The 13,491-nt window shown below is 60.0% G+C and overlaps 1 protein-coding gene across 4 annotated transcripts; it reads left to right on the forward strand.

The window, feature by feature from the left end:
• Window positions 1-3,335: 3,335 nt before the first annotated feature.
• MYL9 (myosin light chain 9) lies at window positions 3,336-12,664 on the forward strand. Of its 4 annotated transcripts, none has more exons than XM_075058149.1 (5): window positions 3,363-3,470; window positions 4,435-4,508; window positions 10,274-10,477; window positions 11,655-11,816; window positions 12,041-12,664. In XM_075058149.1, the coding sequence occupies exons 3-5, from the start codon at window positions 10,294-10,296 to the stop codon at window positions 12,211-12,213; spliced, it is 519 nt and encodes a 172-aa protein (XP_074914250.1). In that variant the 5' UTR covers window positions 3,363-3,470; window positions 4,435-4,508; window positions 10,274-10,293; the 3' UTR covers window positions 12,214-12,664. The 4 variants fall into 4 exon arrangements, with proteins under 4 accessions (XP_074914274.1, XP_074914250.1, XP_074914258.1 ...); XM_075058157.1 differs by having other exon boundaries at window positions 3,372-3,520; XM_075058173.1 differs by lacking the exon at window positions 4,435-4,508 and having other exon boundaries at window positions 3,336-3,470.
• The last annotated feature ends 827 nt before the right edge of the window (window positions 12,665-13,491 follow it).

The raw sequence follows: 13,491 nt of genomic DNA on the forward strand, positions 1-13,491 counted from the left end.
CCTGTGCATGGGTGTGGGTCCAGGCACCTCCTTCTGGTGGGCAGCATGACAAGCCATTCAGCTCAGCAGTGCTGGGGCCACTCGAGGCATTGCTAGAAGACCTCGATCCTGCAGTGAACCTTGCTGGTGGTGGTGAAGCCCGAGTCCTGCAAAAACAGCTTATGTGGAGCCACCGCTTGCCCGTGCACATCCCCACTGGTGCTGACGCATGATGAGGTTCACTGTTTCATTTCACCACGAACAAACCCCAGGCCCAAGGTCCTGCGTTTCCTTCTGTTGCACAAACCAGCAAACGCATGACATGCTGAGCATCTCGGGAGCCTGACTGCTCTCTGTCTGCAGTGCTAAATACTTCACTAGCAGCCGCCTTGCTGTTGATTTCATCAGGACCTGGGAACCCTCAGGGGTAGACTGGACCTACCCGAACCATGTGTCGTTATCACAGAGGGGAGCAGGCAGATGAGTCCTTGTCCCAGACCTCCAACCACTTCCAGGCCATGTAATTTAAATACAGATTATGCAAGATACTTTGGGACTTCAAAAGTGTCTTGTCCTGCTCCGGTTATCAGACCCCTGAGCACGTGTCCAACTCCTTGGGCATTTGCCACAAGCCAAAGGCTGGTCCAAGTCAATGGACCCATGTTGCATTAGCAGGAAGGGGAGTCATCGCTGTATCTCCAGCAGGACCGTTGCCCCTGACACCCCCACCATGACGGCCCTTCACTGAGAGGCCAGGTCTCATGTGCCCCCACTCCAGCGTCGCTCCTGGGGCACTCCTCAGATGCTTGGGGCATGGCAGCCCCCCTCCTGCTCTGCACCCTCCTCTCTGTGATGGGTATCATCACTGGGCACAGGGAGAGGTGGCAGCCGCGGGACCCCATGGCTGATCTCTTCCAGGACTTCAGGCTTTGTCCTAGGCATGTGAGGAGTCTCACAGTGCCCAGCTCCATGCACCTGCCCCAGGCCACTTTGCAGGGGTGGAAGTGCTTGCATTGGTGATGAGACACCTGGATCAGGGAACTGACCTAAAATTCACATGCTAAAAAAACAACTAGCTTGTTTTACTCCATCTCCGTTGCCTGATCCACTGCCCAGAGAGAAAAACAAATTAAACTGGGGCTTGAAAGAACAAGGAGGAGGCAGGAGAGGTGCCAGAGAATGTCACAGGGGTACAAACAGGCCCCTTGTAAGGGGTGCATGTTGGCAGGCACGTGGAAGTAAGGGAGGACGACATGAGGAACCTGGGCACAGGCAGGGGAAGGCGGGAAGGGCTGGATGGGGCTCAAGGGAGAGCCCGAGGGGCTGCACAAGGTGGCCAGCAGCAGCCTCTTACGTGCACACAGCTTCAGAGGCTGCAAAGCATGCAAGGAGCTGCCATGTCCATACTGCCCCTCCTCACCAGTTCCCCCCCTCCGGGACCTGGCCTGACACCTGCCCAGTGGCAAGGAACCGGCGCTCGGTGAGGTACAGTGGCCACTCCAGAGGGGCTGGAGGGGGTTCCTGCCCTCTGCTGGGCTCCCGGGGACCACCTGGAGGTGGCTGAGGCCGGGCCTTTCCTCCAGCAGAGAAAAACCTGGGACCAGCCACGGGGTGGCAGCTCAGGCTGCTGACTCCTAGGATTTGTTCTTTTTTTTCTTTCTTTTTTCTCTTTCCTTACATTTTTATTAAATGGGACCCTCATGGCCAGATCATGGGCATGGCAAAGGCTCTGCACTATCCCTGGCTCGCCTGTGGCCCGGCACAGCACTCGATGGTGTTTCCAACCCCGTCTCTGTGTTTGGCCAGCTCCTGATTCCTCCCCCAGCATAGCCTGTCCTTTGGAGGGGATGCAGGTGGGACACCTTCCTCCAGCGAAGGCTGAGTGACCTCCATGGCTCCCCCGCTCCCCACAGGAGGCAATGCCCTGGCAGATTTTGTCCAAGCAGCTCAGAGGCATGGTTAGCATGTCCTCAAGTCTGGCAGGCTGTTGGCAGAGCAGGTCACTGGTTTTCTGAGCCAATGGGAACAAAATCCATGCCCTGGGCAGGGTCTGGCCAGGCTGCTGGAGGGTATGGCCGTTGCTTTTGTGTCAGTGATGAAACAGGTTTTCTGGCTTTTTAACTGTTGCTTGCAGTGATGCCCTGAAGGAGAATGGTAGCTGAAGGTTAATTTGTGTCACTGCTCATGTCTGCTCTTCACCTGTGTTGCTGCAAGTACAGCCCGTGCGCTCCACACTGTCCCATCGACACAGCTCTGCCACACTGGGAAGAGCCCAGGGGCGACAGCAGGGTATGCTCCTTGTCCTCAAGCTCCCACCTCTCCATGGGGAGTGACAGAGCCGCTGGCAATGCCCAGGCAGAGCAGCCCTTGCTCCGGCTGCCTGCTCCAGGTTGGGTGAATCCCTCTCAGAAACACTCCTGGTGTCTCCTTCTTGCACTTGCCTGCTCCTCTGCAGGCTGAATTCTGAACCCAGTGGGGTCCTGCAAACCAAAGATAAATCCCCCCGGGATGATGTCTGGTGGGTGGCATCACCCTTCCGAGGGGGAGCCCACAGGACGGGGAGTTCCTCTTGGTGACTGCAGGACAGGGATGTGGCACGGGGTTGCTGATGGGAAGGAACTGTGGGCAAGACCTGCTGCCCTGGAGAGGTGTCCCAGGACTGGTGTCTGCCTGGCCTCGGGTGAAAGGTGGGAGCTCCCCATCCCTGCACCTCCAGGCTCCAGACCCCAGCTTGGGAACAGCGCTGCTCCCTGGCAGTTCTCCATCCAGGCCACTTTTTAGAGGACCTTTGAGGGGCTGTTTAACCGGGTCCTTCTGGGGGCTCACAGCCGCAGGCAGAGGCAGGGCTCAGTGCTGGCTGGCTGGTCCTTCTGGCCACCGTTCCCTTTGCAGAGTGGTCCCACTGGACCATTAACAGAGGCCTTCGGCCAGCCGTGGTGCAGCCTTGGGATGCCCCAGGGCCCCTCCATGCCACCCAAATGGGTCCACAGGCAGCCCCACGCCCGCAGGCAGGGACCTGCTGGGGCCGTGCTGCTGCAGCCAGGGCTGCGCCGGGGTGAACCGCCACCCACGGGCCCCTGGCTGGTGTCACCCGTGGGTGCCCACGGCTCCGCAGAGCACGGCATCCCCCTGTGTCACCAGGTTGGGAGCCGCAGGGACGCCCCACGGGAACGCCGGGCCGGGCCGGTTCCCAGCCCACCCCCCCCCCGGGGCGCATCTCCCCGCGGGAAAGCGGACACGCGTGGGCCGCTCCCGCTGCCCTTTCGTCTATATAAGGGCTGGGAGCGCCGTCCCGCCGCTCCGGCCCCGAGGCCCCGGCCCCGCCGCATTCTTCTGCCTTCTATGGGCCGAGCCGGGCCGGGCCGGGCGGGACGGGGCGGGCGGCACCGCCCCGGGCGCCCGCTGCCCACCCGCCCCTAAGGGCCGCGCCGCGGGCCGGGCCCCGGCAGAGCAGCGCCCGCCGCCCTGCAAGTAACCCCGCTCCGGTCCAGGTGAGGCGGCTCCGCCGGGGTCCCGGTCCTGCTGCTCCTCGCTCCGCCAGGTGGGACGGGAGGGAGCGGGGGGCAGCCCCGGGGCGGGCGGGCTGGAGCCGGGACAGCCCCGATGGATCGGGCGGGCTGGAGCCGGGGGCAGCTCGGCGGGGAAGTGGTGGGACGGGAGGAGGCGGCTGCCCCGGGGAGAGCGGGAGGGAGCAGCCCCGGCCGGCCCCCCACTGCGGCGGTGCTGGAGCTGGTGCTGGGGAGAGCCCTGAGGAGGGGGCGATGAGCGGCAGGAGAGGCCCCGGTGCGTCCCTGCCAGGCCCTCCTCTGCCCGGGCAGGCGGGGGGAGCCCCTCGCCGGGGCGCGGCAAGGATGTCTGGGCCAGGGGAGGCGAGGAGTGGTCTTGAGCAAAGCCCTCGGTAACTGTCTGCCATGACTTGGAGCTGGGGACACCCCAGCTTCCCCGGGAAGGCAGTGCTGCAAGAGCAGATCCTGCCGCCGATGGCTTCACCCGCCTCCTGGTTTGTGAGAGCTGTTCCTGCCTGGAACATCTGCTTGTCCCCCCAGCAAAAAGTGCTGATGGCCAGAGACAAGATCCAGATGCATGCATGATGCTCCAGAGATCTCCCCAGTGACCTGTGAGCAACTTCTGGCAATAAACTGTTGTAAGGCAGAAAAGCTTTATTTCACTCATTTCCCTCGGTCTTAAACACGGAGGAACGTTGTGTTTTGTTTAGCCTTGCCTGTGAAAACTTGAGGTCCGCTTGGCTTCTCTCCCTGCATGCCCTTTTGGTACAAAATCTTACGACTGATAAAAGACAGAGAGGCTCTAAAACATGGATGTGTAGGAGAAGGCGGCGGCCGAAGCCGCATTCTTTGGAGTGGAATATCCCCAAGTGTCAACAACCACTGCCACTGACCAAAGATGGTTGGGTTTCTTCAGTCACTTGAATTTTTTTCCTCTCATCACTGGCAGGCTCTGTGCAGCTGTAGGAGGAGTTTGCGGTCACCTCCCCCTCTGAGGTGCTGCGGCCAGATTCCCCCGCTGAGGTGAGCCCCTTAATTCTCCTGGGAAAATATCAAATCCAGTCTAGGGCATGTTATGCTGGTGGCGTGAGGCCATGAAGACCTTCTGCCCCATGGTCCTGTTTCCCAGGCTCCCCAGGCATCAGAAGAGTGCTGCATGCTGGGTCTTTTGCGTGGTGATGGTGTCTGTGCATGGTCGTCTTGTGGTGGCTCCAGAAGTTGCGCTTTGGAGGGGCTTGCATGTGCCACATAGGCACGATGAAGTCCTTGTCCCCTAAACTAGGTGGGAAGGAGCCAGCCCAGAAACCATCTGCTGAACTTACAGCCGAACCCCACAGCTGTGCGTGGCCTGGTTGGGTCCCCGGTGTGCGGTAGGAGCTGAGGGAGGGCTGGGATGAACTCTCCCTCCCGGGGATCGCTGCACACTTAGCTCTGGCTCCCTGCTGCTGCCCTGCTCCTTCCCGTCCGCACACGAAACCTGCTCACCAGCTTCAGTACTGGTGGGTATGGCTGGTCTGGGGACACAGCCTGGGGCTCAGGTTCTGCTTTCCCTCACCTCCAAACTCACTTTCCCACATCCATCTCTAATAAGGCCAAAAAAGGAGCAAGAATGGCAGACTGCCTCCGTTCCCGCAGTGCCGAGCGGGATGGGGGGCTCCTCCCGCAGCTCCAGTGCCTCTGGCCGGCAGTGTGGCTCCCCTGGCACCCCTCAGCAGCAGGGATGGAGCTGAGCAATGCCACATCCCAAGGGCATCCTGAGTGGGGCCGGGCTGGAGGAAAGGGACAGTTTAACAACAAATTAGGCAGGGAAGATAAGCTGCTCCCCGCTGACTCCTCCAGCGTGTCCCGCTGGCTCCGGAGGCAGGATGTCAGCTCCTGGGCAGTCCTGATGCTGGGGGAGGTGCCTGGTGGACAGCAAAGCTTTATGGGTGGAAGGATGACCCGGCTGCAGCACTGCCCTGCAGCCTCCTGTGCTAGTGTGGGATGCTGCAAGGCATCACCCACGCTGGCCCTTGTGCCACCCACCCTGGGAGAGGGGATGGGAACTGCTGCTTGTGCTGGACTGCACCCCTGCGGTGCTGTAAAGTGTCAAGGTGTGGCTGTGTTGTGTCTCCCTGGTACTAGCAACTAACTTTGGGAAGAGCCACTGGGCAGAGATTGAACCACAGTCCCTGCAAGGGGCCACCGTTCACCCTGCAGGGGTGTCCTCTGTAACAGCCCAGGCTGTTGAATCGCTCTCTCTATCCTGACCAAAAGCATCCAGCAGATGCACATCATGCATCTCGCTGCTGGGATCTCATGGAGGAGAGGAGCTCACTGTGAGCAGGAGGCAATGTCCCTCTCCGGCTGTGCTGGAGCCTGCAGGGCAGCCCCACGCGGTGCCGGAGCCTCAGCAGCACTTTTTTAGAGGTGGCTCCTGCAGTTGCATGGCCAGCTTTGGAGGAGCCACATTTGGGAAACCCTTAGCAGCATATCCCGGGTGATCATAGATTCTGAATACACAGGAACACCTCGGCGCCTAGGGACAGGCTGCTGCCACTGCAAGGGGAGCTACCCCGTCCCCTCCCCACCCAGGCACCCTTCCTTCGTGCCAGCCAGACCAGCCACAAGCCCACTCAGCCTGCTGGCCCAGCAGGAGCTCCCGCGCTGTTTTATTTGTCAGCTGGGATAGTGAGCTGGAGCAGCCCAGGAGAAGGTGCGGGGTAGGGAAGGGTGGAAGCAGGCAGGAGGGAGGAGGACGGGGCCCAGACTGCGATGTCTCTTTGGCTTATCCCACCCTCCCCAGTACGGTCAGGAAGCAGCACCAGGATGGAGTTGCTCGTTTGGTTTTTACCAAGGAGGAAACACATTGTGGTTTATTTTTCTGATAACTGTGGGTCTTTGCTCTTTCTCTTTAAAACTGAACTATATTTTATGAACTTTTTAAGCCAGCCCCATGGCCCGTTGGGTCTGACTCTCAGGTGGGGAAGGCGCAAGCCTGGTGGTGTAGGAAGAAGGGAGATCATCTCGGCAGGAGTGGTGGCTGAAGGACAAGGGAATAAGGGCAGCCAGTGACGGGGCGAGTGTGGTGATCAGATTGGCACATACCTTTCATGCCAGGGTGGCTGGGGTCTCATCCTAGCACTAACCTCCTCAACTCTGCTGCCTGAGATCAGCAGCTCCTGGGCTGGAGCAGCGCTGGGATGGGGCTTTTAGCAGGGGGTGGCAGGAGCAGGACCAGTCTCTGTGGGTTTCCTTCTTGCCGAGGAGGAAGCCGGAGGTTTGGTGACTGCACCGGTTGGCTCAGCCAAGTCCACCCCAGTGTGCAGGGCATCACGGCTGGGCATTCCCTGGAATGTGCTTGGCATTGGGTTTTTGGTAATCCCAGAAAGCGTGGGCTTGAAGACCAGGGGAGCACAGCCATTGAGCCCTTGTGCAGAGCATGGATCACCCCTGTCGAATCAGGCCTCGTTGCAAATCACTTCTGTCTCATGCTAGAGGCACCTTTCCCTGCACTGACCCAAAAAAGTTTCTTCCCAAGCCCCAGCTAGCAGCCCCAGGAGGTCTGCTAACAGCAGAAATAGAATGATTAGGAGATGACCAGGCCGGGCTGGACCTTGGGACCAGGCATCTTTCCAGGGCATATATTGGATCAAACAGCAAAACCATGTGCTGTCAAAATCGCACTTAATCCCCCTAACAAGAACCATCTCTCTGGAGAGAGTGCCAAGCCACGCTTCTGCTGCTGGTCACAGCCAGGGCAGGGTAAATATTTGGATAATATTAATTCATGTAGTGAGAGCAAAACTCCTGCTTATTTCTCTAGTCTTCTGCTAATAATTCTGCTAATAATTCTGCTAATAATTTAGTGTCTTTTGAAAGCTGAGCCCAGTGCCATGGGCCAGCAGCAGAGCTTTTATTGCTGGCTCTGGTCCTGCACAGCAAAGTTGTGGTGTTCAGCTGAGCTTCCCCACGGCACAGCCTGGGGGATGGTTATGGGCCGGCAGTGCATGCTGGTGTCTGGCAGGGCATGCAGAAAGAGGCCGTGATTGCAAAGAGCTTTATGGTGCAGCAGTGCTGGTGGAAGCAGGGGGCAAGAGGTGGGCCATGGGGGGTGAGATCTCCTGCCCACCCAGCCGTGGGCATGGCTGGGCTCTCTAGTCCTGCCGCTCTCCTCAGCTGGCTGGTGACAAACATCTCTTTCCTGGTGGGCACTGGGAAAGGACCAAGCATTTGGGAGATGGCCGGGTGATTTGATGACTGCTGTTAGGTGCTGGGTGCCGGCCAGGGCAGCCTGGGGCAGCACAAGGGAGGGGGCTGAGGGCAGTGCAGTTTCCATCCCAATGCCTGCAGCCACTGGGGCTCCTGGGGGACGAGGCGGGGGACTATCTCCCAGGGGACATGGAGCATGTCCCCTGCAGATGAAGGGCCCAGCTTGGGCTTGGCGGGTGCTGCCAGGCTCTCTGGTGTGGTGCATTGCTCCCACAGTGGGATGGGAGCTGGTGTCGGGGGGTGGGGGGAGAGTCCCCAGCCCCCTCTGAGCTTGGCTGGGCACTGCGGTGACAGGCAGCCCTGCTGGCACTGGCACCGTAGCTGGGATTTGGCACTTACCACAGCTCCCAGGATGTCCTTCCAGCACAGCCCAGCTAGGGGAGGCTGGGGGCTGCAACAGGGTGGGGACCAGGCTGGTGGCCGCTACAGCCCCTACCTCTGCAACCCCTTGAAAGAGGGATAGCAGGAAGGGAGGGAAAGAGCTGGAAAACAGGTATGGTGTGGGGAGGGCTGGCGGGAGCTGTGTGGGTGCAGAAGGCTGTTTGCTCTGGCCTAGTCTGCCAGCACTGGGGTCCCGCTGGGAGGGATGCTCCCCAAGGCCCTGCAGCCTCCCTGGGTGCATCAGCATTAAGGACCCAGCTGGGAAGCGGATCCTGGAGCAGCAGGCCCAGGGTGGCCAAACCAGCCGGTCATGGTTGCTGGCACGCAGCTCGCTGGTGCTGTTGCTTTGTGCTGCTTCATGCAACATGATGCGGCTCCTTAACTACCCTGTGTCCCCTGGCAGAGAGGGCAGGAACCCAGGCAGCCGTGCTGCCCGCCATGGCATGGGGCACACAGCAGAGCAGGGTAGTAATACTCTCCTCTTCCCCCACGGAATTCATTCACAATCCATTAATTTAACATTGCCTCCTCCAGCTGCTCCCCATGCCAGCTGCTGACCCAGATGGGGAAACTGAGGCACAGGGCTGCGTGTGAGGGAGAAATGGCTGTGGTAGAAACATGAGGGCTCTGAGCAGCATCTCTCCCTTGGGCTGACCTTGTCCCAGACTTTCCCTCAGGGTCATGCTGAGCTGGCAGCCGACACCGTCCCTCTGCCAGGCTGGTCTTTGCTGGCATCTTGCTGAATTATGCTTGGCGGGATTTGACTGGAAGAGGTCTGAGCATCCTCCTCTCAGGCAACATTGGTGGTCGCTGGGTATGCCAAGCACCCCATACGGATCCTGTTTGGGTCCCCAGCACCCATGGCTTAATGGTGGTGGGTGTCTTAAATACTGACTGCATCCCTCACCCTGGCAGTGTGGAGGGGGGGTATCACCAAACCCCTGCTCGGAGGCTGTGAAGGGGCATGGGTGTCATCTCGGGGTGGGAATGGGCACTCTGCTCCAGCCCAGCTCTGCTGGGCGCCCTGCTGGTCTGGGGGCAGGACCCCCCCTTCAAAAGACCAGGTTTCCTGCCGTGGTCCTGCCTCGGTGGTGTTTGGGGTCTGCATGGTCCCTTTGCCATTCCCCATGGGACACTCATTGCCCCAGCCGTGTTCCCAAAGGTCTGTCTGTCCCACTGCTGTCCCCGTCTTTTTGCACCTCCAGGCTGTTCCCTTCTCCTGGCATTCATTACCTGTAACAACAGCACCAGTCCTCAGCACCCCAGGTTCCTGGCATTGCTTGGCCGCTCTCCCCTGCCCCGCAGGGGCTCTGCAGCCGCCCAGAGAACCACCAGCCCTCTCTCCCCTCCGCTTCGGGGCCCTTCCCGTGGGCTCGCCCGGCAGAGCGTGGGGTGCACCCCGGCGCTGCGGTAGGGAGGGGGATGGCGAGCGGCCTTTGGCCCGGCCGGACCTGGCGGTGGCAGGAGGTGGGGTGGGTGGAGGGGGAAGGGAAGCAGTGGTATGTGAGGAATGTGCCCAGAGCAGATAACCCCTTCCCGCTGGGTGCTGGGTGCTGTGCCGAGCCCACCTCCCGGGGGGACGTGGCTGGGGGCTGCTTTTGCGAAGCGAAATGGAGGATGCCAGGGAGACCAATCACCCCAGGAGCTGGGCTGGGGAGAGCCCTGCCAGAAGAGGAGGGGAGGCCGGGGCAGGGGCACGGCCAAGCTCTGCCTAAAATGCCGAGGCACCCGTCCCCCTGGCCCCCCCCAGGACTGATGGCGGTGGGTGGATGCTGGGTGCTGGGCTTGGCATCTGTCCCTGTGGCTGGGACGCAAAGGGGACAGGCAGCAATCATTAGGTTTGGGGGTTTGGAGGCCAAGGGTGCAGGCAGGGAGCCCTGCCTACAGCCCGTGGGGACTGCCCTGGGGAAGAAGAGGTGCCAGTGAGCACTGCCTGTTCTTGTGATTTCCCCAGGGACTCATTAGAGCCTGAGTCTTGCCTGTCCGACCCTGCGACCCCCTTACCTCACTGTTGCCAAACTGTGTGACAGCCAGGGAAACTGAGGCACGGGACTGGAGGTGCCAGGAATTGTGTGTCCCTGGCTCTCTGCTCCAGCCCGTCAGGCTCTGCCTGTCCCCAGCCCTCCTGACACTCCTGCCTGCTGCCCTGCCCCTAGGTACCACCCCAGCCGCCAAGATGTCCAGCAAACGTGCGAAAGCCAAGACCACCAAGAAGCGTCCCCAGCGCGCCACCTCCAACGTCTTCGCCATGTTTGACCAGTCGCAGATCCAGGAGTTCAAGGAAGCCTTCAACATGATTGACCAGAACCGCGACGGCTTCATTGACAAGGAGGACCTGCATGACATGCTGGCTTCCCTCGGTGAGGAGATCCTTCCCTCATGCCTCCATATGTCCCTCAGCCCCTCTGCCCTCAATGCCTCCTCAGCAAGTGGGGAGAGCTGCTGGGTGACCTAGTGCCTCACACCCAGCGTTGAAGGCCGGCTTTGGTGGGTTGCCATTGAGGCACAGCCCTCCTGCTTTGGGCCAGCTCAATGCTGGCTACAAAACTGGGGGGGGGGGGGCAGATTTCTCCAGTTGACCGCAGAAGGTGCGTTTGTGGAGGCACTCAGAGGCAGCAGCTTGGTGTGTTGCTCTTACAACCATCCTCACTAGAAGGGAAGAGACCCTTGGGGTTGGAAAAGCTCTGCCCTAGGAGCAACCACCAGCCACAGCTGTTGAGTATTTGAGTAGTCTCACCCCAGAATATCACCTGATGTCATCCCCTGCAGGACAAAGCCTCCCCGTTGCTCTCAGCCTGGGTGACAGCCTGGGTCCCTGCACGACTGGTGTGATACCTTGGCTGGTTGAGACTTGCAGGTCTGGCTGCGCTCCCCACCCAGAGCCCATTCTCCTTCGCTGCAGGCCATGGCTTTCACCTCCTGCTCCCTGCGGTACCTCCACTGCGCTTTGGGAGGTCTGTCAATGATTGACCTGGCAGCCAAACCTGTTTTGGAGGTCCTGCCTGGCAGTGGGAGGGACCTCCCTCCTCCCCTGTGAGCCATAGTTCTGGGAGCAGAGAGGGGCCGGGTGCTGGGGGCCCACAGACTTCAGCAGAGAAGCTTAAACCATCCCTGGTGCATCCATGGTAGGAGCAGGGCTAGGGACATCAGCAGCACAAGGCTCATGTGGGGACATTGCTGCCCCTCTCCTTGGGTGTTGCTGGGTGTCAGCTGCCAGGGGAATGGAGAAAAGCTGTGGATTTAGTTCCCGGCAGCCCCCAGATGAATTCCTGCATCTCCCTTGAGGCTGAGCCTGGCAGAGCATGGTTCCAGGTGTCCTCCAGCATGGTTTAAAGCATGGGGAGAGATGACGAGGGGGAAGTACCAGGCGCTGCGGAAACCCCCTTCCCTTGTTCTTGGGGTGGGTGAACATGTGCCAGCAAATTCATTTGCAATTTAAAAAAAACAGCCAGCTGAGTGCATGGGCTGGCCTTGGGGATGGGTGCCGGGGAGGGGTGAACAGGGCCCTGCACCCACACCACTGCCTGTGTCCGCCAGGGAAGAACCCCACCGACGAGTACCTGGAGGGCATGATGAGCGAGGCGCCGGGGCCCATCAACTTCACCATGTTCCTCACCATGTTCGGGGAGAAGCTGAACGGCACCGACCCGGAGGACGTCATCCGCAACGCCTTTGCCTGCTTCGATGAGGAGGCGTCAGGTATGGGCACTGCCTGCACAGCCCCGTGCCTCCTGCCTGGGTGCTTTGCCCCTCAGGTGTGCAGCCAGGATGAGGGCTGGGGCCAGATCTTTGGGGACAGTCCCCAAGCAGTTCCAGAGTGGGAGAGCTGGGCAGGGGTGTCTTTGGGAGAGCGGGGGGAAGATCCTGCCACTCAGCCCTCCCACAGTGTCCCCTGCTAATGCCACCCCCTGCCATCCCTGCAGGCTTCATTCATGAGGACCATCTGCGTGAGCTGCTGACCACCATGGGAGACAGGTTCACCGATGAGGAGGTGGATGAGATGTACCGGGAGGCGCCCATCGACAAGAAAGGCAACTTCAACTACGTGGAGTTCACCCGCATCCTGAAGCATGGGGCCAAGGACAAGGACGATTAGAGCCTGGGGCTGCTCACCCCCTCTGCCTCCTCCTGTGCACGACCCCCCACCCCTCAGCCCCCCTTGCTGCCCCACAGCAGGCTCCCCCCATGGGAAACACCTCCCAGGACCAGCACCTTGCATCAGGTCATGCTTGGAGGGGAAACGCTCCCATCACTGCACCGCTGTGTGCCCATCTGTCAGCCCCAGACCTCCCCTCCCATTGCCTCTCCTACCCACAGGCTCACCCTGCTGGGACCCCCACCAAGCAGCCATTGATTCCCTCAAAGCCACCATGCCGCTGGTCCCTGGGGCCGGGGTGAGCATCCCAGGTGAGCACTGGCCTGTGGGGATTTTGGCTGGCTTGAGCCTGAGCGATCCCTGTCTCGGGGCTGTAGCACAGAGAGAAAGCACCTCCCCCCTCTGCTCCCGTGCTCCCTTCTTTCATGAAAGAAAACCCACTTTGTTTCCTCCTCCCTGGCTGTTTTATGGCTTTAGAGCCTGTGATCTGAGGGATTTGGGAAGCCAAAGTGGCATATAACACCTGATGGGTGTGATATGGAGACATGCTGTATGTGGCTCCCTCGTGGACCAGTGCCATGCCGTGCTGCACTGCGGTGGGTTTGGGGGGTGGAATGCCTTTTAAAAAGCCCCGTTCAGTGGGACGCACACCAAAGTGAATGTCTTACAGACCTCACTTTGAGGCAGATGGGCTGATGCTGGAGATAAACTGAGTGGTGTGGGAAAGGGCCTCCAGCTTCTGCAGGGTCTCTGCCATGCTATGGGCAAACTGTCTTCTGGAGGCAGCTGCATCCAGGGGCGATGTTCAGCCCCACTGACCCCAGAGGATCAGCTTTTGTGACCAGCCCAGGTTCTCCCAGTGTCAGGAGTGGGATGGACTTGGTGGGTGGCCACCACCGGCTGCGGGCATTGCTGGCCCCCAGCAGAGAGCTGCCACAGGCTCCAGCATGGGGCATTCAGAAGCAGTCTCAAGCAGCTACTAAAGCTGCTGTGTCTGAGCTGTCCCCTTCACCAGCACAGCCATAGTTACACTGCAGGACTCTCAGGAGAGGGCATCCTTCAACCCTGATGCTAGCAAGGTAGAGGAACTTAATGGTCACTGGGGTAAGTATGGGAAGAGTAAATATGGTCCTTGCAAAAGGGAGTCCTGTCTCTCCCACCTTCTGGAGCTCTTTGCAGGTGGGTCAAGAAATTATTTGGGTAAAAAAGATGGGGGTGGCTTGCAGGACTTCAGAGGCTGAGTGAAAAGCACTGAAATGCAAATGCAGTCATAGGTGG

Source organism: Buteo buteo, chromosome 2 (genome assembly GCF_964188355.1).
Source record: "Buteo buteo chromosome 2, bButBut1.hap1.1, whole genome shotgun sequence".
NCBI lineage: Eukaryota > Metazoa > Chordata > Aves > Accipitriformes > Accipitridae > Buteo > Buteo buteo.

Bases quoted from the DNA above. Each gene is read 5' to 3' on its own strand.
- MYL9 (XM_075058173.1), top strand. From the start codon at position 10,294: ATGTCCAGCAAACGTGCGAAAGCCAAGACCACCAAGAAGCGTCCCCAG. The intron at 10,478-11,654 runs GTGAGGAGATCC...TGTGTCCGCCAG, and splicing joins TGACATGCTGGCTTCCCTCG to GGAAGAACCCCACCGACGAG. The intron at 11,817-12,040 runs GTATGGGCACTG...CCATCCCTGCAG, and splicing joins CTTCGATGAGGAGGCGTCAG to GCTTCATTCATGAGGACCAT.